The 23,949-nt window shown below is 53.5% G+C and overlaps 1 protein-coding gene across 2 annotated transcripts; it reads right to left on the reverse strand.

Annotated features, from left to right (window-relative positions):
- Positions 1-1,110: 1,110 nt before the first annotated feature.
- L3mbtl2 (L3MBTL histone methyl-lysine binding protein 2) lies at positions 1,111-23,746 on the reverse strand. 2 transcript variants are annotated; one of them, XM_048354804.1, is made up of 17 exons: positions 23,450-23,746; positions 20,249-20,489; positions 17,395-17,528; positions 14,118-14,241; positions 13,148-13,227; positions 11,337-11,454; positions 9,435-9,569; positions 9,063-9,151; positions 7,366-7,597; positions 6,786-6,862; positions 6,513-6,617; positions 5,953-6,100; positions 5,729-5,811; positions 5,282-5,516; positions 4,874-4,939; positions 3,280-3,396; positions 1,111-2,699 (listed from the first exon to the last, which is right to left on the reverse strand). In XM_048354804.1, the coding sequence occupies exons 1-17, from the start codon at positions 23,471-23,473 to the stop codon at positions 2,587-2,589; spliced, it is 2,121 nt and encodes a 706-aa protein (XP_048210761.1). In that variant the 5' UTR covers positions 23,474-23,746; the 3' UTR covers positions 1,111-2,586. The 2 variants fall into 2 exon arrangements, with proteins under 2 accessions (XP_048210761.1, XP_048210767.1); XM_048354810.1 differs by lacking the exons at positions 20,249-20,489; positions 23,450-23,746 and adding an exon at positions 17,921-17,999 and having other exon boundaries at positions 17,395-17,592.
- Between the last annotated feature and the right edge of the window lie 203 nt (positions 23,747-23,949).

Here is a 23,949-nt window from a genome sequence, read left to right on the forward strand (position 1 = left end):
AAGTGGTAGAGCGCAACCCTTGAGCACAACCGAAAGAAAAGGAAGAAAAGATCACAAGCTGCAGATGAACAAGTCCTGCTCTAGGAGCTGGGCCCGGAGCTAGTTCTGGACAGTGGCAATGCCAGCTCAGCCCTCACCAACACCACCTTCCTGCCAGGCATCAGGCCAGTCAGCAGCTGGGTGGTCCTCTCTGCATCACCCCGGGCCTTGAGGGCAAATGCTCAGGGACAGTGCCAGGCCCGAGTTCAAATTTCCTGACAAAAAAAAGCCTTCCCGGGGTCATTGTGAAGGTGGACCTATGTATGACCTTGGGTGCAGTCTGGGTCTGGTGTAGGAGAGCCATTACACGTGGCCATTTCAATTCCTGCTCCCCCTCCCTCCAGCACACGTCTAGTGTGGAGCAGAAGGCGGAGTGAGGCACAGCTTGCTGACCGGCTGGGCTTTGGCCGGGTTTGTACCAGAGCCACTGCAGGGCCTCGGGTAGGGCAAGCACGCAAGGATCTCAACCGGTGGTGCAGCTGTTGAGTCCCAACGACCTCTGGTCCTCACCTAAAGGCAACCTGGAGCACAAGGTTCACTCTGAGCCTCGGGATCGATACTTGCCGCTGTGAACAATCAAATTTAAGTCAGGTGAAGAAATCCACATGGGAGGTTGCGGCAGGGTTACAGAGAGACCAGTCTCAAAAAACGGAACAAGACCAAACCAAACATCTGGCCGATAAACACCAGTAACACAGATTATGTGTGCTTCATTCTACTATTCATCATACTTTGTGCCAGGCCCGAAGAGGATACCGAAGAGGGATATAAAACCTGGGCCCTACCCCTGGGGAACGTGTAACCCTCAAGATGGGAATGGCAGAACCCAAAAGCTACATTATAGGGGTTGGGAAGGTGGCTTAGTGCTTGCCTGGCATGCATGAAACCCTGGGTTCAATTCCTCAACACCACATAAACAGAAAAAGTTGCAAGTGCTGCTGCGGCTCAAATGGTGGAGTGCTAACCTAGAGCATCAGGGACAGTGCCCAGGCCCTGAGTTCAAGCCCCAGGACTGGCTGGCAAGGAAAAAGTATAATGTGGTTGGCATGGAGACAGGCCGCTCAAGTGGTGCCAAGTGACAGTCTTTATTGCTCCGCCTTGGGTAGTAACTCACATGTCAGAATGCATTCTACAAGGCACCCAACTGACAACCTGGACTTTAGCAAGGAGGGGCCAAAGTGTCCCACTCCTGCCGTCCTAGGATGGGATTTGAGCATGGCTTCTACCCGCAGGAAGAAACAAGAGCCAAATAGCACGCACACCAGCTTTCCTCGAAAGTTGGTCCATGAGGACCCTCCTGTCCCGGCTACGGGAGCTGGCCCGGCAGGGCCAGGGCACAGCCCGGGCCACCTGCAGCCCAGGCCCTGGTCTGGAGGCCGTGGCCACCAGTCTGACTGGTGTGTGACGGCAAGGGACAGGCATAGCCCCCTGAAGCTGGGACCCGGCTCGCCCCTACGGCTTCCCTCTCTAAACCACACTGGGCCACTCTGGCTGGGTCAACAGCCCCTTTTTAGGCCTGAGTCTGTAGTGTGGGGCTGCCTCGTACCTTCCGCAGAGGAGACAAAAGCAGGTTCTCGTTGACCCCTGCCCCCATCCAGGCGGTGACGACACCTGTCTCCTCCCAGGCTCGCCGGCCCCTGAGAAAGCGCCGTCAGCGCGGGTTGGTGGGCAGCAGTGGCAGCCGGGGCGCGAGCCGCCTGCACCGGGGCTTGGAGGGGCCGCGGGGAGGGGAGGGGGCTGAGGCTGCGGCTAGCTCTACCCTGATTTCCAGGAGGTGGCGGGAGACACAGTCGCTAGGTGTGTCAAGGAAGACTGAGAAAAGTAGCTGACGTGGAACTGCTAGAGAGCAGGGGGAGGAAAGTGAGGAGCTGCGGGGACCTGGAGCGTGAGAAACGCGAGCTGGGGAGTGAACCTGCCACGCTCGCCTGGCCGCGCGGCTCTCCTCACGCGAGTTAGCTCTGTGGAAAGGCAGGAGGCAGTATTGCCACCCTATTGGGTAGACCCTGGACGGAGGCCAGACCTAACTGAGGCTCTGACACCAGGTCTAACTAAGGTGGGCCCGAGCCGGGTCAGATTCGGCCGTGGACCCCACGGCACCTGCTCCTGCCGGCAGGGGCGGCGCGCAGCCGGTCTATCTAGTCCCTGACACCAGGCCTGCCCCTTAGGGGGCTGGGGGAGGCAGTGCCCACGCCGACCGGGAGCTCATGGGACCCGCCGACCTAACCACGGCCTCACTGCCCGCCCTGGCCGTGACCCGGGCCCCCAGGAGAGGAGAGCGGGGCGGCAGGGGCAGCGCGCAGGCTTCCTCAGAGCGAGCCCACCCCGAGGACCGGCTCCGGCCCCCGAGCACAGCCACGCACAGGCCACGCGCATGCGTGCGTGAAGGATCGCACACCATCCTCAGGCCCCGTGGGGGGTGTGGCAGGTGTGCCGGGCGCTCGGCCCAGGGGGGCGGGGCCTCAGGCAGTGCAGTCCCGTGGGCCGGCAGAGGCCTCCAGGCCACACAGGCGTGGTGCACACTCCCGTGGGGGGTGGCGGCGGGGGGCCTCAGCTGTCCGTCTCCTGCTTGATGCTCCTGACAGGGACGGGAAGCTCGGGGTCCGAAGCCTTGTCGGGCGAGACTGCATCCATGTGCTCCTCCTTCACACACACAGTGATGACTGCGGGGAGGGGCATGGGGGCGGGGACTGAGCATGGGGTGCTGGGACAGAATGCCCCCCCTCAGGAAACGACAGCCCCGGGAGGCCCCCGCTGCCCTCCCTCCCCGGCCGCAGCAGAGGACCGGGGCTCCCAGCAAACCCAGCCAGGCAGGCTGTGCACCTGTCCCGCTAGAGGGGGACTCGGCTCCGTTCAGAGCTGCATGGGGAAGTGTTTTTGTTGGTTTTTTTTTGCTAGTCCTGGGCCTTGAACTCAGGGCCTGAGCGCTGTCCCTGGCTTCTTTTTGCTCAAGGCTAGCACTCTGCCACTTGAGCCACAGCACCACTTCTGGCCATTTTCTATATATGCGGTGCTGGGGAATCGAACCCAGGGCTGCATGCATGCTAGGCGAGCACTGTACCGCTAAGCCACACTCCCAGCCCCAGGGAGGTGTTCTGTGAGACTCTCCAGAGCCCAGTTTCAAGGTCTGCTTGGTGCCCAGAAAACTCCCTTCCATTGTGTTTTGTGCCCAGGAGGGGAGAGACAGTCTGCCTCTGAGTAGGAAGCGCACGGTCCTGCCTCAGCCAGCATGGCGGTGCTTACTGTCATCAGGATCGTCCTGGGACGAGAGGGTGCCTGCGGCCTGCAGCTCATCACCCAGCAGGGGCTTCTTGGAGCCCTGTCTGAGGGGCCGGGGCTTGGTCTGTAGAATTCTTTTCCCTTTGAATAAAATCCAAATCAAAGCAGCATTAGAGCCGCATCTCATCCATCAAGAACTGATGCCATCCAGGGGCCAGGTGGCACGGCAGAGGGGACAGGAGCTAGGCCTGAGGGTCTCCACTCCTCCCATGGGAGTGCGCCCCACAGTCAGGGAGGTCCTCCCATGGGAGTGCGCCCCAGGGTCAGGGAGGTCCCATGGGAGTGAGCACCAGGGTCAGGGAGGTCCCATGGGAGTGAGCACCGGGGTCAGGGAGGTCCCATGGGAGTGAGCACCAGGGTCAGGGAGGTCCCATGGGAGTGAGCACCAGGGTCAGGGAGGTCCCATGGGAGTGAGCACCGGGGTCAGGGAGGTCCCATGGGAGGGAGCACTGGGGTCAGGGAGGTCCCATGGGAGTGAGCACCAGGGTCAGGGAGGTCCTCCCATGGGAGTGAGCACCGGGGTCAGGGAGGTCCCATGGGAGTGAGCACCAGGGTCAGGGAGGTCCCATGGGAGTGAGCACCGGGGTCAGGGAGGTCCCATGGGAGTGAGCACCGGGGTCAGGGAGGTCCCATGGGAGTGAGCACCGGGGTCAGGGAGGTCCCATGGGAGGGAGCACCGGGGTCAGGGAGGTCCCATGGGAGGGAGCACCGGGGTCAGGGAGGTCCCATGGGAGTGAGCACCAGGGTCAGGGAGGTCCTCCCATGGGAGTGAGCACTGGGGTCAGGGAGGTCCCATGGGAGTGAGCACCAGGGTCAGGGAGGTCCCATGGGAGTGAGCACCGGGGTCAGGGAGGTCCCATGGGAGGGAGCACCGGGGTCAGGGAGGTCCCATGGGAGGGAGCACCGGGGTCATGGAGGTCCCATGGGAGTGAGCACCGGGGGTCAGGGAGGTCCCATGGGAGTGAGCACCGGGGGTCAGGGAGGTCCCATGGGAGGGAGCCCCACGGTCAGGGAGGTCCCATGGGAAGTTGCCAGCCCCACCTTCCCCCGAGGCCCAGGGTCGCCATGGTGGATTTCTCTCCGCCCGCCCAGTCATTTGCTCCCGTGTAACCTGCAGCCTTCCAGGCTCCAGCACTCTGAAGGGTGTGCAGCCCCCCACATGCCTGCCGCCCCCTCAGGTGATCTTCATCCTGCCCTGCCCCCCTTCAGCCGGATCCGCCGGGGTGTGGATGTCCGCAGCCACCCGGTTGGCATGGCGCAGCTCTGTCCCTCTCCCCGTCCCTCTCCACCCTGCTGACCCCTCACCCTACACCGGCCTCGAGATCGGCAAGGGATGGACCCCAAAACCAGGTGGAGGCCTGGCGGCCGCCTATGTAACAACCCACCCCGTAGCAGCTGTGGCTGCTCCCGTTCCCTCAGCATCCCGAACGCTGGCAGAGCTGGAACGCCCTATTCCATTCTGGTCCCCAAAGACCCCGGACGGAGGGCGCGAGGAGCCAGGGAAAGGAGCGAGGCGCAGGGAGGGGTCACAGGGCGGCTCCTCGGGTGCCTCACTTACTTTTCTTCCCAAGCTGTTTCTTCTTCTTCTTCGTAGCCTCTTTGGCTTTCAGAGGTGTGGATGGCTCTACAGTGGAGACAAGGGCGAGAGGGATGACTGAGAGTTCCAGGACCCAGGCACCCACCGGGAGCACTGCGGAGGGAAGGAAGCACGCGGGGAGCGGGAGGGTGTGGAAGGGCCTGGGTGGTGGACCGGGGTGCCCGGGGGCCCGGGCCTATGACAGGGTGGGCAACATGAGGGAAGGCGAGGTCAGGAGCGGGTGGGCTCTGCGCCGAGGCGCCCGGAGACTTGTCAATCCTTTCTAAGGACTGAGCTGGGCGCGGGGAGGGGGGGGGGAGGCGGCAGGCAGGGGAGAGCAGGGGAGCGGGAACGCGGTGGAGAGAGCCCCTCGGGGTCGGGAGGGTGGACCTGTGGCCACGGGTGGCTGGAGCTGGTAGCCGGTGAGCTCACACCAGCCGACGGGGTAGATATCCGGGGACTCGCAGTCCACCCACTGGTCGTACTCGTTGTCCCAGCCATCAAAGTGGATGCTAAGAAGCCGGTGCACAACTCGCTTGACGGTGGCCACGCAGATGAGCCGGGGCTCCATCAGATCCACGGCCTCCAGCTTCATGCCCACCTTGAAGCCATGGTTGGGGCAGTCCTGCGGGGAGAGCAGACGGCAGCTGTCCAGCCCGCCAGCCTCGTAATCCACTGGGCGCTCGTGGGGCGTGGTGGCTGCTGGCAGAGCTGGGGAGAGGGAAAGGAGCTGGGGAGCCCCCCCACCCCGGACAATGACCCCCAAGGCCCTCCCTCGTGCCACTCTGTGGCGAAGGGAACAGTACGGAGGCGGGTACTCATGGTGGAGCCCCTCACCATGTTGAAGAGTCGCGAGGGAGCCGCTTTCGACTTGGTCTTCTCCAGATAGGTCTCCCAGTTGAACGACTGCGGGTCGTAGCCTGGAGGAGTAGAAAACCGAGAGGAGGGGAGTGGGGGCTGGAGGCGGGTCAGGGAGCAGGGGCGGGTTCTGGGGCAGTCCCTGCTCCTCCCCCACCCCAGGAACCGGTGCGGGACGGGGCCGCCCAGGCCTCGGGCCTCACCTTTCGGGGTGGTGAGCTCAATGTCATTCTTTTGACAGAAGGTGGCGGGGAAGATGGCGTGGGAGGAGGCGTGGTAGCAGAACCAGTCGGAGCCGTCTGTGGAGGGGCCCCCGTCCACGCAGATCATGAGGTAGCCATCCAGGAGAACCTAGCGGAGGGCAGGAGGCCGGCAGGGTCACTCTGCAGATCACCCGGCGCCAGGGGACAGGCACCGGACAGCGGGCTGCGCGGGCTGGGCCTCTGTGTTCTCACTGGGGAGACCACAGGAGGGGGGAGCCTGGGACACGCTGGCTGCACAACCAGGGTCCTCTAGCCAGCCAAGGCAAGCGTCTGCTTCTTAGGCCACGAGTGGGGCGGGCTGGGGGACAGGCCAGCCGGCAAAGGGGACAGCAAGGGGCAGGAAGACCCCGGCGGGCTGGCAGGTTCTGCCCGTCGCCTGCACGGGACCAGGCTCAGGCAGGCACTGTGTGTTTGTCATTTGTGACTCGGAGCCTGACACGAGGGGCAGGCAGGGACCCCAGGGGCAGCCAGTGCCGGACCCCGACAGACCCCAGGCTCACCTTGCAGATGGTGGCCACACAGATGTTGCCTAAGTTCAGGGGGTCAATGGCCTCCAGCTTCATGCCCTCCTCGAACCAGCCGCCTTCTGTGTATACCGCGCGCACCTTAAAGGAAGGGGGAGGTTGGGGAAGGCCTGGGGAGAGGTGGGGGGAGGGGGTGACAGGGGAAAGGGACAAGGAGAGAGGGACAGTCTTGGGGAGAAGTCAGGCTCCTGGAGCCCTGAAATGATGAATGCTGACCCAGAGGAAATGCACCCCACGGCTGCACCTCACCTTCTTGAACAGGTAAGGAACGGCGTCACAGTAGATTTTTCGGAAGGTGGGATGATGAGCCATGTCGCTTCGCCTCTCTTGAGGTGGCCAAGGAAGGGACAAAGAGGAAAGGACTAAGGGGTCAGTGCCCTCCGGACCGAGGGTCTGCCCTGCTGGGAGGGGGCAGACCAGCCAAGCCCAGAAGACACCCAGCTGTGTGGTGTGTGCCAATCCTAGAACTTAAACTCAGGTCCAGAGTGCTCCCTCTTGGCTGTTTTGCTCAAGGCTGGCGTCCACCATTTGAGCTACTCCCCTTCTCCTGCCTTTTGCGGGTTAATTGGAAATATGAATCTCACAGGCTTGCCGGCCCGGGCTGGTTTGAAATCGGGATCTTCGGATCTCAGCTTCCTGCGCGGCTGGGATGACAGGCATGGGCTACTGCGCCACTGAAGCCCCGAGAGCCTGCGAGACCTCAGGCTCTTCCTTCCACACGGCACTGAGACCACTAGAGTCCCGGTTCACACCTTACGTTTTGCCACTTCCAAGTAGAGCTGAGTGAACCCAAGTCCTCAGCCCGCGTGGATGTGGGGACTCTGCTCACCTGACATCTTGATGCCGTGGCCGACGCGCCGGGACCACCCCACGGGGTGGATCAGGGGGCTCCACATGTGGCACCAGAAGTCGTCGTCGCTGTCGCCGTCCTCATAGAGGAGCCGCAGGCGGCCGCCGATGACGGTGTCCACCACGGCCATACGTGTGCGGGACACGTGGGCCTTGTCCACGACCTCGAGGCGCATGCCTTGCCGGAAGGGGTACTTCATGCTCTCCACCATCTGCAACGACATTGTGCGCAGGTCCGTGGCGGTTCCTCTCACTGCATTCCTGGGCTCCTGTGTTCTGTGTGTGCTGGTCCTGGGGTTTGAACTCGGGGCCTCCGTGCTGTCCCTGAGCTTTTGTACACAAAACTAGTGCTCTAGCATTTGGGCTTCAGTTGCACTTCTGGATTTTGGTGGTGGACTGGAGCTAAGAATCCCACAGGGCTGGGAATGTGGCTTAGCGGTAGAGCGCTTGCCTAGCACACATCAAGCCCTAGGATTGATTCCTCAGTACCACATAAATGGGAAAAGCAAGATGTGGTGCTGTGGACAGTCCCCAGGCTCAGAACTGGCAAAAAACCCAGGAGGCAGTCTTACTTTTTTGTTTTTATGGGGGGTAGTTATTCAGAGAAAAGAGTCTCATGAGCTTTCCTGCCTGGGCTCGCTTTGAATGGAGATCCTCGTATCTCTACCTCTTGAGTAACACGGGTTATGCGTGTGAGCTGCCAGTGCCCGGCCCACTTGGCTTTTTTGCTCAAGGCTATTGCTCTACCACCTGAGCCACACCTCCACTTCTGTTTTATTTTGCTGCTTAATTGGAGATAACTCTTACAGATCTGTGTGCCCAAGTTGGCTTTGAACTGTAATACTCAGATCTTAGCCTACTAAGTTGTTAGAATTACAGGAGTGAGCCACTAGCATCCATTCTTCTATTTTCGTGTGTGTGTGTGTGTGTGTGTGTACCTGCACCTGTCAGTACAGGGCTTGAACTCAGGGCCTAAGTACCATCCATTAGCTTCTTCCCTCACTGCTGGCGTGCTACCTTTTGAGCCATGGCTCCATCCCAGCTTCTTAGAATCCATCTCCAAATTAACCAGCAAAAACCAGGGCTGAAGTATGTATGGTTCAAGTGGTAGAGATCCAGCCTAATAGGCAGTAAGGCCCAGAGTACAAACCCCAATGCTACCATCACACACACACACACACACACACACACACACACACACACACACACACACGGAGCTATAAACAAGGAAAGAAGCTAGAAGAGTGAAAGACTTGACACAGCAGAATCTAGCTCTTGGATCTGGGGAGGGGGGCAGGTGGTCCACCCGAGGCAGTGTGGGACACTGTCATGCACAGATATGGAATCACCGAAGAGACTCAAACCAAGAGGTCTTAGAAAAAATACTGAACTGAGCTGGGCAGAGGTGGCTCATGCCTATAATCCTAGCTACTTGGGAGGCCGAGGTCTGAGGATCACAGTTCAAAGCCAGCCTGGGCAGGAAAGTCTGGGAGACTCTTATCCACCAGAGAACTCTCATGGTGCTGTGGCTCAATGTGGTAGAGCACTAGCCTTGAGAAAAAGCTTAGGGGCAGCATCAGGCCCCGAGTTCAAGCTCCACACTGACAAGAAAAGGGGTGGGGGGGGAGACTGAAGGAGAGAAGATCAGCTAGGGGCCCCAAAGGGCTCCTGTCAAACCTTGATATGGAAATCCACAGGCAGTGTCCGGGAGCCCACCAAGCGCTTCATGAGGTAGCCCTTCCAGTCAGTGAACTTGGCATGAATGGCTGGGGAGACACCGGCAGATTTCTGGTTACACAGACTGACACGGAGATCTAAAGAGGGGCTGGAGGCATTTCCTTCTGCCATCTCAGGCTGGCAATGGCTTCGCCTTATCAAAGCAGGCTCCATGAGCTGCGTGTTGCGAGGGCCTCTAGGATGAGGGAGGGAGGGAGGGAGGGAAGGAAGGAGGGGACGAGCAGCTTCTGTTCCGCCCAGTTCAAGGCGGAGGGCCCCTTCCCTGCGCTAAGGGACCTGCAGGACCCAGGACAGGTAGAGTTCTCAACTCACTGCGCGGGGGCACCAGGATCTTGCTGTTGACGGCGCACCAGCCAATGGGGTGCACGTCCACGGTGCCCAGGTTGCACCAGAAGTCATGGCTGGCGTCACTCTCAAAGCCTTCGTACCGGAGCAGCACCCGGTACCCTGAAGGGAAGGACAGGCGCGCAGGTGAGGGAGGATGGGCTGGGAAGGCTTCCGGTCCAGGCCTGCCTGCCTTCTCTACTTCCTATTCTGAAAATCCCCGCCAGGCAAAAGTGGTCTCATTGATACTCAAAACAAACCTAGGCTGTTACGTGGAAAGCGTAACGGCACAGTGGTGAGACTCGCTTTCTATTCTCTGACTATCCCTGGAATAAACGTAAAAAACAAGAACTGGCATCTCCAGCCAGGTGTAGGTAGCTTGGGCCTATAATCCTAGCTACTCAAGAGACAGATCTGAAAAAGAAAAAACAACAACAAAAAAAGGACAGATCTGCTGAGACAGACAGGCAGACAAATCCAAAATACTTTTTATTTATTAACTTTTTTTTTTTTTGACGCTTGTCCTGGGCCTGGGCACTGTCCCTGAACTTTTGTGCTTCAGGCTAGCATTCTATCCTTGAGCCGCAGCTTCGTCTCCAGCTTCTGGTGTATAACTGGAGATAAGAGTCTCGAGTCTCACAGACTTTCCTGTCTGGGCCGGCTTTGAACTGTGATGTTCAGATCCCAGACTCCTGAATAGCTAGGATTATAGGGGTGAGCCACTGGCACCTGGCTCAAGAAACTCTTATTTCCAGTGAATCATCAAAAGTGGGAACTGCAACATCAAAAGTGGGGATGTGGCTTAGCAAAAGAGTGCTCGCCTAGCATGCATGAAGCCCTTGGTTCCATCCTAAGTACCACAGAAAAAGTAACACAGTATCATAGAAAAAGCTGGAATTGGCGCTGTGGCTCAAGTAGTAGAGCGCTAGCCTTGAGCTGAAGAGGATGGGGACAGTGCCCAGGCCCTGAGTTCAAGCCCCAGGACTGGAAAAAAAAAATGGTGGGAACTGAGCTAGGTGCAAGAGGCTGAGAGCTGAGGATCACAGTTCAAAGCCAGCCCAACCAGGAAGGTGCCCTAGACTTTCATCTCTAATTAAACACCACGGAGCTGGAAGTGGAGTTGTGGCTCAAGTGCTAGAATCCTAGCCCTGAGCAAAAATATTCAGAGGCAGTGCCCAAGCCCTGAGTTCAAGCCCCAGGAACAATAACAAAAAAGAACGGGGCACCGGTGGCTCAAGCCTACAATCCTAATTACTCGGGAGGCTGAAATTTGAGGATTGCAGTTTGAAGCCAAACTGGGCAGGAAAGTCTATCAGACTCTAATCTCCAATTAACCACTATAAAATTGGAATTGGTGCTGTTGCTCAAAGTGGTAAAGCACTAACCTTGAGCCAAAAAGCTCAGTGAGGGGCTGGGATTAAGGCCTAGTGGCAAGAGTGCTCGCCTTGGGTTCGATTCCTCAGCACCACATATATAGAAAAAGCCAGAAGTGGTGCTGTGGCTCAAGTGGCAAAGTGCTAGCCTTGAACAAAAAGAAGCCAAGGACAGCGCTCAGGCCCTGAGTCCAAGCCCCAGGACTGGCCAAAAAAAAAAAGGAAAAGAAAAAAGCTCAGTGAGAATGCATAGGCCTCGAGTTCAAACCCCATGACCAACAACAAAAAAAGGAGAAATGAAGGCATGGCTCAAATGGTAGAGTGTGAGTCGTGAGCAAAAAAGTTGAGAGTTCAAGCACCAGGACCAGCACAAAATTCAACACCCCCACCCATCCAAAGGCCCACCTCCATGGTCCCCTCTGATGTAGGACAATGCCAAGAAGAGGGGCAGAAAGTCCAGTGAGTAGGGCTTTGCTTTAGGAAACCTCCCACGGACGCCGGGCCCGAGGGCACCCACCTGCCGTCTGGATAACGGAGGCGATCCAGTACACGCGGCTGGGGAGCACCGCGTCGCTGTTGAGCACTTCTACCTTCATCCCCTTCATGACGTCCTCCCACTGCTCGTAGAGGGGGACCTGTGTGGTGACAAGAGCATGCAGAGAACCAAGTGGGTCATCATGTCAGAGCCCGTCCCTCAACTGGTCCAAGGAAGACACACTGGGACTGGAGGTGAAGGAGGGGTGTCCACTGTCTGAAAAGCTGGACCTGCAAGGGGAGATGGGAAGCAGGCGGGATGATGGGGAGCAACCCAGCGTCACCTCTGTCTCATCCCAACCACAATCTGACAAATGCGTTGCTACACTCACGTGTGCAACAGTACCATTTTCTCGTGCTCACCTTGAGCGAGAGGCCACTCAGCACCCAACCCGCTGTTACCACGCCCGCCCTTTACAGAGCTGCCAGCCACACACTACCTGGGCCCTCCCTCCCTCCCTCCCTCCCTCCGTGTCCCCCCCAAAGCCCCCCCCCCCACTGGGCTGCTGCTAGCCACCTTCTCCTGGCTTCTCCTCACTCTGTGGTCAAGGGGACTTTGATATTCCTTTGGGAAATTTTTTTCCTATTTTTCAATCTTAGCCCTGGCCTAATTAAGGTAGCTGAAAGCGGATTTAGACCATCCTGGGAAAGTGTTATGGCCCAACAGAGGTCAGGAAACGTGTGTGAATGCGAGGACAATCTAACTCCTTCACAATAAAAATGCTGAGACTAATGGAGAATTCGGATTAAAAAAAGAGGCTTCTACCCCCTGCCTTTTAGTAACTCAGAGAGGACTAAAGTAAGAAAATTCATTGAGGCTCTGAGAGCAATTCTTGGTACTGGTATGTGCACTGGCATGCAGGCACCAATGGGGGGGGGGGGGAGGGGGGTGGGCCCTTACCCCCTTACAGGCTCCCCTGGAACTTCCAGGGCTTCAGGAAATTGGATTGAAAGACAAAACCAGACAAGACTGCTTCAAGGGCATCCCAGCAGGGGGGCTCAGGCGGAGAGCCTCCTGCAGGGCTGGTTCCTAGTGCCCTATGCTGCTCCCGGAGCAGAGGCCCCAGACAGCACACAAACACCATGCTTGCAAAGACTCAACGCCTAGCACCAGAGCAGAAAAACAAGGAAGGAGCTGGTGGCTCACGCCTGTAATCCTAGCTAGTAATCAGATCTGAGGACTGCAGCCTAAAGTCAGTCTGGGAAGAAAAGTCCATGAGACTCCACACACACAAAAAAAAAAAAAAAAAAAAAAAGAGAGAGAGAGAGAAAAGAAAAGAGGGCTGGGAATGTGGCCTAGTGGTAGTGCTTGCCTAGCATGCATGAAGCCCTGGGTTCGACTCCTCAGCACCACATATATATTAAAAAAAAACCGGAAGTGGCAATGTGGCTCAAGTGGCAGAGTGCTAGCCTTGAGCAAAAAGAAGCCAGGGACCGTGCTCAGGCCCTGAGTTCAAGGCCCAGGACTGGCCAAAAAAAAAAAAAAAAAGGAAAGCCAGAAGTGGAGCTGTGGCTCAAACGGTAGAGCACTAGTTTTGAGCAAAAGAAGCTCAGGGCCAGCACCCAGGCCCTGAACCCCATCCCACCCCCTAAAAAAGAAAGAAGGGTCCACAGAATCTACCAGCATGTTCTACTATGTAAACAAGCAAAGCAGGGCCTGCAGGGCGGGGGCAGCTCCCGTACCCAGGCCCCCCAGTCTCCGGGTTTGGGCCTGGTCAGTGGCAGCGCGCGTCGGAGGGCGAGACGCCAGCAGCCCCGGCCATTCCCAGCGCCCACCCCGGCCCGCGCACTCACGTGTTTAAAGCAGCTGACAGGTGCCGCCTTGTAACTGTGATCCTTCAGGAACTTCCCCCAGTCAAACCCCAACACCAGAGCTGCAGAGAAAGCAGAGTGGAGGCTTCGGAAGCGGCGGGGGTGGCGGGAGCACCTCCCTTCCCCAGCCTCCCATGCGGCCTCACCGGCAGCCATCGGGAGGGTGAGGAAGGCCCCCAGGCCCCCACAGGATTAGGGCTGGAGGAACATTCAGAGGGAAACGCTCCTCCCTCCCCTCCCCCCCAACAAAGAAATGGAAATTCAAAGGGCCCCGGGCTTAAATTCCCCAGACCTCCCCCACCCACACCCCCTCCCCAGCAACACCCAGGTGCACCCACCTAGGCCTTCACTGCCCCACAAACCCAGAGGGCAATTCCAGCGGCAACTCAGACCAACTAAGCAGTTGTTACGTTGGGCCTACATTTAATTAGCTCCAAACATGGCTACACTCAGAAAAAGGGGAAGTTTCCTTTCCTGGTCACCCACCCACAGCTCCTGGGCCACAGCTCTCCTGCGGCCAGAGAAAGAAAAGCTTCGGGAACAACAATGGAGAACCAAAACAGGAAACTCTGGCTTTGTGCATCACCCAGGGTTAGGGGCCTGGCAATTGACAGGATAGTGAGGTTCTTTCTGTAAGACCCAGCAAGTCAGGAGGTAAAACCCACAACAGCACTTTCTTTTTGTGGATGGCAGGGCTTGAACTCGAGGCATGGGTGCTGACCCTGAGTGCTCTGCCACAGAGCCACTGCTGGGTTTTGAGTGGTTTATTGGAGATACGAGTGTCAAGGGGACTTTTCGCCACCCCTCAGGTCTCAGCCTTGTGAGTAGCTAGGATGACGGGCATGAGTCCCGGCTGCCGGGCCACACCTCAGCTCCGTCAAGAGTCCCCAGACCTAGGGACAGGAGCCATCCTGCCCTGGTCCCCGCCGCAGGTGGCGGCTCTCCTCCTTACCGTCCTGGCCTGTTGGTGTCCCGTCTGCTAGCTGTCCTGTCCCTTGAGAGTGGAGGAAGGCTCCTATTTTGGCAGACCACGCGGCCTTGTGCAGGACTTTGGCTTTCTTGGTGGGTGGCTTTCCCTAGAAGGAAGAAAAGATGAGCACAACCTGTAGTTGGACTAAGGTGAAGATTCTGGCCTTGGTCAAGCTACTTAAGTGTATTTTAGGCCATTTTATTTATGTCTTTTTTTTTTTTTTTTGCCAGTTCTGGGCCTTGGGCTAAGGGCCTGAGCACGGTCTCTGGCTTCTTTTTGCTCAAGGCTAGCACTCTGCCACTTGAGCCACAGCGCCACTTCTGGCCATTTTCTGTATATGTGGTCCTGGAGAATTGAACCCAGGGCCTCATGTATAAGAGGCAAGCACTCTTGCCACTAGGCCATATCCCCAGCCCCAGGCCATTTTATTTGTGTGTGTGCTGGTCGTAGGCCTTGAACTCAGGGCTTGGCCGCTGTCCCTGAGCTTGTTTGATTAAAGTTAGCCCTCTACCACTTGATAAGAGTCTCATGGTCTTTCCTGCCCAGGCTGGCTTCAAACCATGTATGTTCCTCAGATCTCAGTCTTCTGGATAGCAAGGATTGTAGGCCCCTGACTCTTTTGTACAAAAACATTTCAACAAGTGGGGCACTAGTGGCTCACCCCTGTAATTCTAGCTACTCAAGAGACGGAGATCTGAGGATCATGGCTCAAAGCCAGCCCTGGCAGGGAAACTGATGAGACTTTTATCTCCAATTAACCAGCAAAAAACTGGAAGTGGTGCTGTGGCTTAAAGTAGTAGAGCGCTAGCCATGAACAAAAAGAGCTCAGAGACAGCACCAAGGCCCTGAGGTCAGGCCCAACAACCAAATAAAAAAAAAGGAGAGGGAGGGGGTTTTCAACAAGTCAGATTATGAGTACAATGCACCTTGAGTAATGTCACTCCTTCCACTGTTTTCCCCATTCCCTTCCATACCCTCAAGTTCCATTTCTACCAATGTGCATTGCATAGTGACTGTGTTTGCCCTTCCTTTCTCCATTCATTTGTCCGCCCAAACAGGCTTCAGCTTTCTGGTGTTTATGTGGTTAAATGTTATTAGTTATTCAGAGGAGTTACACCGTTGGAATCCTCCTGAGTTTATCATCCTTCAATTTGTTAGTGTACATATGCAAATAACCTGATATGTTTTCACATATGTTTGTTTAGATCTATCTTCCACATGAGAGAAAATATGCTTGTCTGAGTCTGACTTAAAATGTAATTTTTCTAGCTCCATCCATTTCCATGCAAATGACGTTTTTAACTTCTGCTGGTCCTGGGGCTTGAACTGAGGGTCTCGGAGCTGTCCCGGAGCTTCTTTTGCTCAAGGCTAGCACTCTACTGCCAGAGCCACAACTTCCTTCTGGCCCTATTATTATTATTATTTGGTAATTTTAGAGATAAGAGTCATACAACTTTGCTGGCCTTGAACTGTGATATTCAGATCTCAGCCGCCTGAGTGGCTAGGATTACAGGCATGAGCCACCTGCTCCCTGGGTCCTATTTTATTATTTCCGACAAATGAGTAAAATTCCACAGTTTGTATACACATACCACATTTTCTTGAAACATTCATCCATTGTAAGGCATGCGCCAATTTTCCTTCTTTTTGTGCTGATCCTCGGGCTTGAACTGAGGGCCTAGGCACTATCCCTGACCTTGCTTATGCTCATGGATGAATTTATTTTTAAAGATTATCGGTAAGCTAAGAATGCCAAATCTTGGGGCTGGGCATGTGGCTTAGTGGTAGAGTGCTTGCTTTGCATGAGTTTGATTTCTAAGTACCACATAACGAGCTCAAGTGGTAGAGTGCTAGCCTCAAGCAAAAGAAGCATAGGGATAGTACCCAGGCCCTGAGTTCAAGTCCCAGGACTGGCAGGAAAAAAAGAAAAGAATGTCAAACATTGACGGGGAACTGGTGGCTCCCACCTGCAATCCAGCTGAGCTCTGAAGATTGTAGTTCAAAGCCAGTCTGGGCAGGAAAATCTATGAGACTCTTTTATTTATTTATTTATTTTCTTATTTATTGTCAAAGTGATGTACAGAGAGGTTACAGTTTCATAGGTTAGGCCTTGGGTGCATTTCTTGTACTGTTTGTTACTTCCTCCCTCACTCCCGTCCTCCCTTCTACCCCTATCTATAAGATTCTTATCTCCAATTAACTTTCAAAAAGCAAAAAATGGAGCTGTGGCTAAAAGTGGCAGAGTGCCAGTCTTGAGCAAAAAGCTCAGGGACAGCACAGAGTCCCTGAGTACAAACTTCAGGACTGCCAAAATAAAACAAAGAAACAAATAAGTGTAGTAGAAGACCAAGGAGATCAGACTCCTAGGGTGTAGAACTTTTGATTTAAAAATATTGACAACAGAGGGCTGGGAATATGGCCTAGTGGCAAAAGTGCTCGCCTTGTATACATGAAGCCCTAGGTTCAATTCCCAAGCACCACATATATGGAAAATGGCCAGAAGTGGCACTGTGGCTCAAGTGGCAGAGTGCTAGCCTTGAGCAAAAAGAAGCCAAGGACAGTGCTCGGGCCCTGAGTCCAAGGCCCAGGACTAGCAAAAAATAAAATAAAATAAATAAAAATATCTACAACAGGGGCTTGGAATATGGCCTAATGGCAAGAGTGCTCACCTCGTATACATGAAGCCCTGGGTTCGATTCCCCAGCACCACATATGTAGAAAATGGCCAGAAGTGGCACTGTGGATCAAGTGGCAGAGTGCTAGTCTTGAGGAAAAAAAGAAGCCAGAGACAGTGCTCAGGCCCTGAGTTGAAGGCCCAGGACTGTACCCCCCCCCGCACCCCCCCCAAATGCATATATATACAAAAAGATAGAGAAAAAAACAATAGGGGCTGGGAATGTGGCTCAGTGGTAGAGAGCTTGCCTAGCATCCACGAAGCCTTGGATTCAATTCCTCAGCAATACATAAACAGAAAAAGCCAGACGTGGTACTGTGGCTCAAGTGGTAGAGTGCTAGCCTTGAGCACAGAGAATCTCAAGGACAGAGCCCAGGACATGAGTTCAAACCCCAGGATCGGGAAAAATAAATAAAAGAACAAAAGAATTTGGAGGAGAATGTGAGTAGTTCCAGGAATGGATTTCTCTGTCCACAAGTTTGAGAGCCAACGAATAACCAGAAATTTCCCTTAGTGGGCCTCGGCTTGCTAGTTCCCAAATGAGCAGCAAGGACCCCCAAAAGGAGGCTGAGTGCTGCCTCTCACCTGTAATCTAGCCAAGATGCTGGCTTTCTTGGAGTTGGAAGAGTAGCTTCTGGAACAGGAGACGCTGCAGAATCTCTTGGTCTTGGAGAAGAAGGCTTCCCTCGTGCCCACGATGCCACACATCTCACAGACGGCTGGGAAGAGAACTTAGCATGTGACTCCCCACTCGGCACCTCCAATCCAGCAAAGTGATGGGCCCTTCAAACCTCAGGGCAGGGGCTGGGGATGTGGCCTAGTGGCAAGAGTGCTTGCCTTGTACATATGAAGCCCTGGGTTCGATTCCTCAGCACCACATATACAGAAAATGGCCAGAAGTGGCGCTGTGGCTCAAGTGGCAGAGTGCTAGCCTTGAGCAAAAAGAAGCCAGGGACAGCGCTCAGGCCCTGAGTCCAAGCCCGAGGACTGACCAAAAAAAAAAAAACAAAACCAAAAAAAGAAGCCAGGGACAGTGCTCAGACCCTGAGTTAAGGGCCCAGAACTGGCCAAAAAAAAGAAAAAAAAAATTAAAAACGCAGGGCCCTGGGCCCCCACTAAGGCTGACAGAATTGCAATAGGGGGAAATGATGGTACTGATAAAAAAAAAAAATAGTGCTGGTCCTGGGGTTTGAACTCGGGGCCTGGGCCCCATCCCTGAGCTTTTCTGCTCAAGGCTAGAGCTCTATCACTTGAGGCACACCTTCACTTCAGGCTTTTTTGTAACTAATTGGAGATAAAAGAGTCACAAATTTTCCTACCTGGGATGGCTGATAAACTTGTTTTTTTTTTTTGGCCAGTCCCGGGCCTTGAACTCAGGGCCTGAGCACTGTCCCTGGCTTCTTTTTTGCTCAAGGCTAGCACTCTACCACTTGAGCCTTAGCGCCACTTCTGGCCTTTTCTGTATATGTGATGCTGGAGAATTGAACCCAGAGCTTCATGTATGGGAGGCAAGCACTCTTGCCACTAGGCTATATCCCCAGCCCCCTTTATTTATTTTTTAAAGACAGCCCATGTTGTCCAGGCTGGCACAAACTCCTACTTTTTAAAAATTTACTGTTATTGTAGAGGTGATGTACAGAGGGGTTACATTTACATGCATCAGGGAATAAGTACATTTACTTTGTCATCTGTCCTCTCTCCCATCTCCTCCCATGAGCTGTACAGTTCACTTTCCTAAATGTTCAGTGTGCTCTGCTGCTGCACTTTTTCACCCTCTTTCCTCAGGTTCTGTGCCCTCCCCTCCCCCCACAAAAATGCATGTGAATACAGGATATGTAAGGTAACGAATACAGAATTATCAGAGAAAAAAAACAAACTAAAAAACAATTCTGACAAACTCCTGTCTTAAGCGATATTGTTTCAGTGTGTACATCTGAATCTATCTTGCCCGAATCACATTGTTTGAACTTCCTTGGCAATCAATAGCAAGGCTAAAATTATCCACCCAAATGACTTGGGAAAGAGGTACTAACAAGCTTTTAATAGTAGTGGAAAAAGCATGGAATTTACCTAATCTCTGCGCCACATTTAAATGGTAAGGCCAAAATTAGGTCCATGTTTCAACCCTGACTTTGTATTACAATCACCAGGGGTCTTTAACAAAAATCAGAGTTTGAAATGCTAAGAAATTAGTCTGTGGGCTGGGTGCCGGTGGCTCACATCTGTAATCCTACTTACTCAGGAGGCTGAAACCTGAGGATTGCGGTTTAAAAAGTCAGCCCAGGAAGGAAAGTCTGTGAGATTCTTACCTCCAATTAACCACCAGAAAACCAGAGCTAGAACTGTGCCTCAAAGTGGTAGAATGCTAGCCTTGAGCAAAAAGTTCAGGGACAATGCCCAGGCCCTGAGTTCAAGCCCCATAACTGACAAAGAAAATAAAATGATCTGTGATAGGTCACTGGCATCTGAATTGTTAAAAATTTCCTCAAAAGATTCTGATTAGTCAGGATGGAGAATCTCTGGATGAGCTGGCCTCTTCGATTTCTTGTAGATCTAAAGTTCTAAGATCTGAAGAGAATTGGATAGAAGGGAAAAGATGAAAGGGAAGGAAGAAGCCTAGATGAGTGGGAAGGAAAAGAAGATTTAACTGCCCCAGAATATGACATTACTCTTGGAAGAATTTAGGTAGCAAGGAATGGGGTGTCATTGCAGATGTCTGGTCTGCCTCTTTGCATAGGCACCCACATAGTGGAGGTGCTGTCAGCATCCTATCTCTGCAGTCAAGTGGCTTCCAGGGCATCAAAGGGGACTCTGATCTGCCCTCTTCTACCCCATCCCTTTACCTAAAGATCATTTTATCCATATGCCTTCCCACAGCTCCCTGACTTCCAACCCACGAGCTAGGTCTTGTTTGTTCTTTCTTTCTTCTTTTTTTGCCATTCCTGGGCCTTGGACTCAAGGCCTGAGCCCTGTCCCTGGCTTCTTTTTGCTCAAGGCTAGCACTCTACCACTTGAGCCACAGCACCACTTCTGGCTTTTTCTGTGTATGTGGTACTAAGGAATCGAACCCAGGGCTTCATGCATGCTAGGCAAGCACTCTACTGCTAGGCCATATTCCCAGCACAGTTGTTGTCCCTTCTAGGTAAGTGTCCATAACACTTTTAAGTTTCCTATTTTTTTCATATCTAGACTTAAAAATCCATAGCTTACTCAAGCAGAGCACCATGTATCGAAACCGATCTGAAGAAACATTTGGTTTATAAAAGAACAAATGAAATCACAATTTGAAGCCAAATTGCTGAGGAGGAAATGACCCCTGCGGCCAGGTCCTTAGACATCAGGTAAGCCTTCCACACCTGGAAGACTGTGGCTACCTGGCCTGTGTTCATCCCCGTCTTCCTCCATGATCCCTTCACTTCAAAGGACACGGTGAGGGTACCTGGCTCAGAACCGCTGCCATCCAAGGAGCGGGTATTCACCGGGCTGAGCAGATGTACCGGGGAGGTGGGCAGCTCTCCAGCTTCTCGATCCTCATTTTCTGCTTCACTTGAGTCCTCCAGATAGGAGCTGCTCTCACTGCCCACACTGCTATTATAGCCCCGGAAACTATCATAGCCACCGAACAGCTCCAAGTCATCATCTTCCTCTTCTTCCTCCATTGGTTCCGAAGATGGAGTCTCCTAGTGGGTGACACAGACCAGGGAAAAGGAATCACCATTGCCTTTAGTGTATGAAGAGAGGATTTGTACATCTATGATCAATTCCCTTCTTTTGTATCATCAATACTTTTGGGACACCTTCCAAATAGCCCTCTCTTTTGTGGGTTGGGGGGTGTGGGAGAGGGGCTGGTCCTGGACTTGAACTCAGGGCCTGGCATCTGTTCCTGAGCTTTTTTTTGCTCAAGGCTAGTGCTACCACTTGAGCTACAGCTCCACTCCCGGATTTCTTGGTGCTTAATTGGGGAAACAAGTCCAACAGACTTTCCTGCCCCCGCTGGCTTCAAACCCCGATCTTCCAATCTTAGCCTCTTGGGTATCTAGAATTACAAGTCATGGTGCCCAGTTCCACATAACCCGTTTTGCAAACACTAGAATCATTTCTTCTGTTATCTTTTCTCCAATTTAATTTAAAATAGCATCAGGTAGAAAATACATCACAAGGCTCCTCTGTAGATTTAGAAGTGACTTTGGTGGTGGGGGAGGTTGGGGGTTGGTCATGGGGCTTGAACTCTGGTCCTGGGTGCTGTCCCTGTGCCCTTCAGCACAAAGTTAGTACTCTACCACTTAAGAAACAGAGCCACTTCCAGTTTTCTGGTGGTTAAGTGGAGCGAAGACTCTCATGGATTTTTCCTGCCTGGGCTGGCTTTGAACTGCGATCCTCAGATCTCAGCCTCTTGAGTAGTTAAGATGACAGGCGTGAGCCACCAGCACCCAGCTAGAAGTGACATTTTAATATGAATGAAATAAAATACAGATAATCCATGATTTTCCACGGAGTTCTATCTGATAAATCTATCTAGGCTAAAGGTATTGTATGTTGAAAATACACTTAAGACACTTAACCTATCAAACACTGTAGCTAGGCAACACTGTAGAGTACAGCGTGACTGGAAAGTGCTGCCTGCTGTCACTGCCCAGCGCTACAAAAGAGGCTAAATATTGCTAGCTTTGAAACAAACCAAAATTCAAAATACAAATTACAGTTCCTACTAAATGTATATTGCTATCACACCATTGTAAAGTAAAAAAAAAAAAAAACAAACCAAAAAACCCGAAAGTCAAGGACCGAAAGTCTATATAACAATGCAAAGACGATCCTAAGTAGAACACCTCACAAAGACCTTCCGGATAGAAGATGTATATTAAAAACTCATTTCCTGGTCAGCATATGTATACCAAAATAATCTCAACTTAAAAATGATTTAAGTCAGAAAAAGTTAATATAAGACCCAGACTGGCTGGGTGCTGGTGGCTCCAGCCTGTATTCCTAGCTACTCAGGAGGCTGAGATGTGAGGATGGCGGGTCAAAGCCAGCCTGGATAGGAAAGTCCATGAGACTCTTGTCTCCAATTATCCACCAGAATACTGGAAATAGTGCTGCGGTTCAGTTGTAGAGTGCTAGCATTGAGCTAAAAAAGTTCGGGGGCAGCATCCAGGCTCTGAGTTCAAGCTCCACTTAAAAAAAAAAAAAAAGCCTACATTGTAGGGAGCTGGGAATGTGGCTTAGTGGTAGAGTGTTTGCCTAGCATGCAGGAAGCCCTGGGTTCCATTCCTCAGCACCACATAAACAGAAAAAGCGGAAAGTGGCGCTGTGACTCAAGTGGTACAGTACTAGTCTTGAGCAAAAGCAGCTCAGGGACAGGGCCCAGGCCCTGAGTTCAAGCCCCAGGATTGGCAGTGTTTGGGGCTCTGGGCTAAGGCTTAAACACTATCTGTAGAGTTTATTAGCTATGTGACCTGCAGTAAACTGGTGCCTCAGTTTCTGTAACACAAGGTTAATACTTCATAGGATTTGACAAATAAGAGATGTTACAAGTACTAGGAGCAAAAACTTGAACATGTTAAGTGCTCAATAAATGTTGGTAATTAATGTTAACTAAAAAGTGTGGCTTATAAAATAGAATTTCACCAGGTGTCATGGCTTATACCTGTGATCCTAGCTACTCAGAGGCTGAGCTCTAAGGATCTCAATTCAAAGGGGAAGGAAAGTCCCTGAGATTCTCATATCCAATCAACCACCAGAAAATGGGAAGCGCTGTGGCTTAAGTGGTAGAGAGCTCACCTTGAGCTGGAGTGTTCAGGGAAAGCGCCTAGGTCCAGAGTTTTGAGCCCCACGACCGACAAAAATAACAATAATAATAATTTTCCTCCTTCTATTCTTATCAACTGTGATTTCGGTGCGAGATATTTAGCACTGCTGCTTTCAGTGACTGCTACATAAATGGAGATAAAACATACAAAGCCTGGTTTTGTTGTCTGCAAATAACCGCTCTGAAAGTGTAAGCTATTATCTTATTTTCCACTTCACTACCCTTGTAGTCTTCGAGCTACTTACTTTATACTCTAATTTATATTTGCAACTACACGTACACCAATGCGGGAAAAAAAGAAAAAGAAAACGGAATTCGGAGGCGTCCAAAAGCCAAATGCTTTCTGGGTGGCTGGGTTGCAGGTGGCTGGGTAGAAAAGGCAACGCAGTGTCAGGTGTGGGGAGGCTGACTGGGAGCGCGCCTGCTTCACTTCCGGGTGGCAAGCACTTCCGGCGGGGTGGGCTCGGGGAGAAGCCCGGGCGGCGGGAGCCCGGGAGGCCGCGCGGCGGGGACACTTCCACCCCCTGCACGTCCCACCCATCCTCGAGACAGGAAGACCAAGGGCGCTCGGGGACTCGACGGCAGAGCCAGTTCCCCTCCCGTCCCCTGCCCTCCCCAAGCCCGGGAGGCCGTTCCTCCCGCGGCTCTTCGCGGGACCTCGAGGGAAAAGGGAGGCCGATGGCCTCTGGCCTTGACTGGGCTTCCCACCTCAAGTTTACCAGTCCCCCCAGCCTCCACCCGAATGGCAAAGCTCAGAGACCGACAGGAGGGTCGCCCCTGCAAGACTCTTGGGGCTCCCTCTCCCAGCGCCGAGAACCCTTTTCCTCTGACCTCAAGGCTCCGAGGCTTCTCCATGAGGTCCAAATACAGGTTCTTCCGTCGTCACCAGGTACCGGCAGCCATATTGGCCTCGCCGCTCTCCTCGAGGACACCCATTGGCCGGCACGCTGAGCAACCAACCAATCACAATGCAGGAAAGAGGAAAAGCCGGTTCCGCGCCCGCCCACACCCCCGCCTTCACCCCGGGGCTGGGCAGCCGCGAGCGATTGTGGGACATGTAGTTCTCGCCCAGCGCACGTAGGGAGGGGCGTTGTCATAACAACGGGGCTGCTCCGGGCCTCCTGGTTCTAACAGGTTTTATTTTTTTGTTTTCTTTCTTTTTATTGTTTTTTCCGGGCCTAGGATTTGAACTCAGGGCCTTGGCGATGTTCCCTGAGCCTCTCTGTTTGTTTACGTGGTACCGAGGCATTCCCAGCCCCTGAGATCTTGTGTTGACCAACATTTGTCCCTTACCCCAACTATATCCATTCTTCCTTAAGAGACTTCTGAGT

This window comes from Perognathus longimembris, chromosome 1, assembly GCF_023159225.1.
Source record: "Perognathus longimembris pacificus isolate PPM17 chromosome 1, ASM2315922v1, whole genome shotgun sequence".
Taxonomy (NCBI): domain Eukaryota; kingdom Metazoa; phylum Chordata; class Mammalia; order Rodentia; family Heteromyidae; genus Perognathus; species Perognathus longimembris.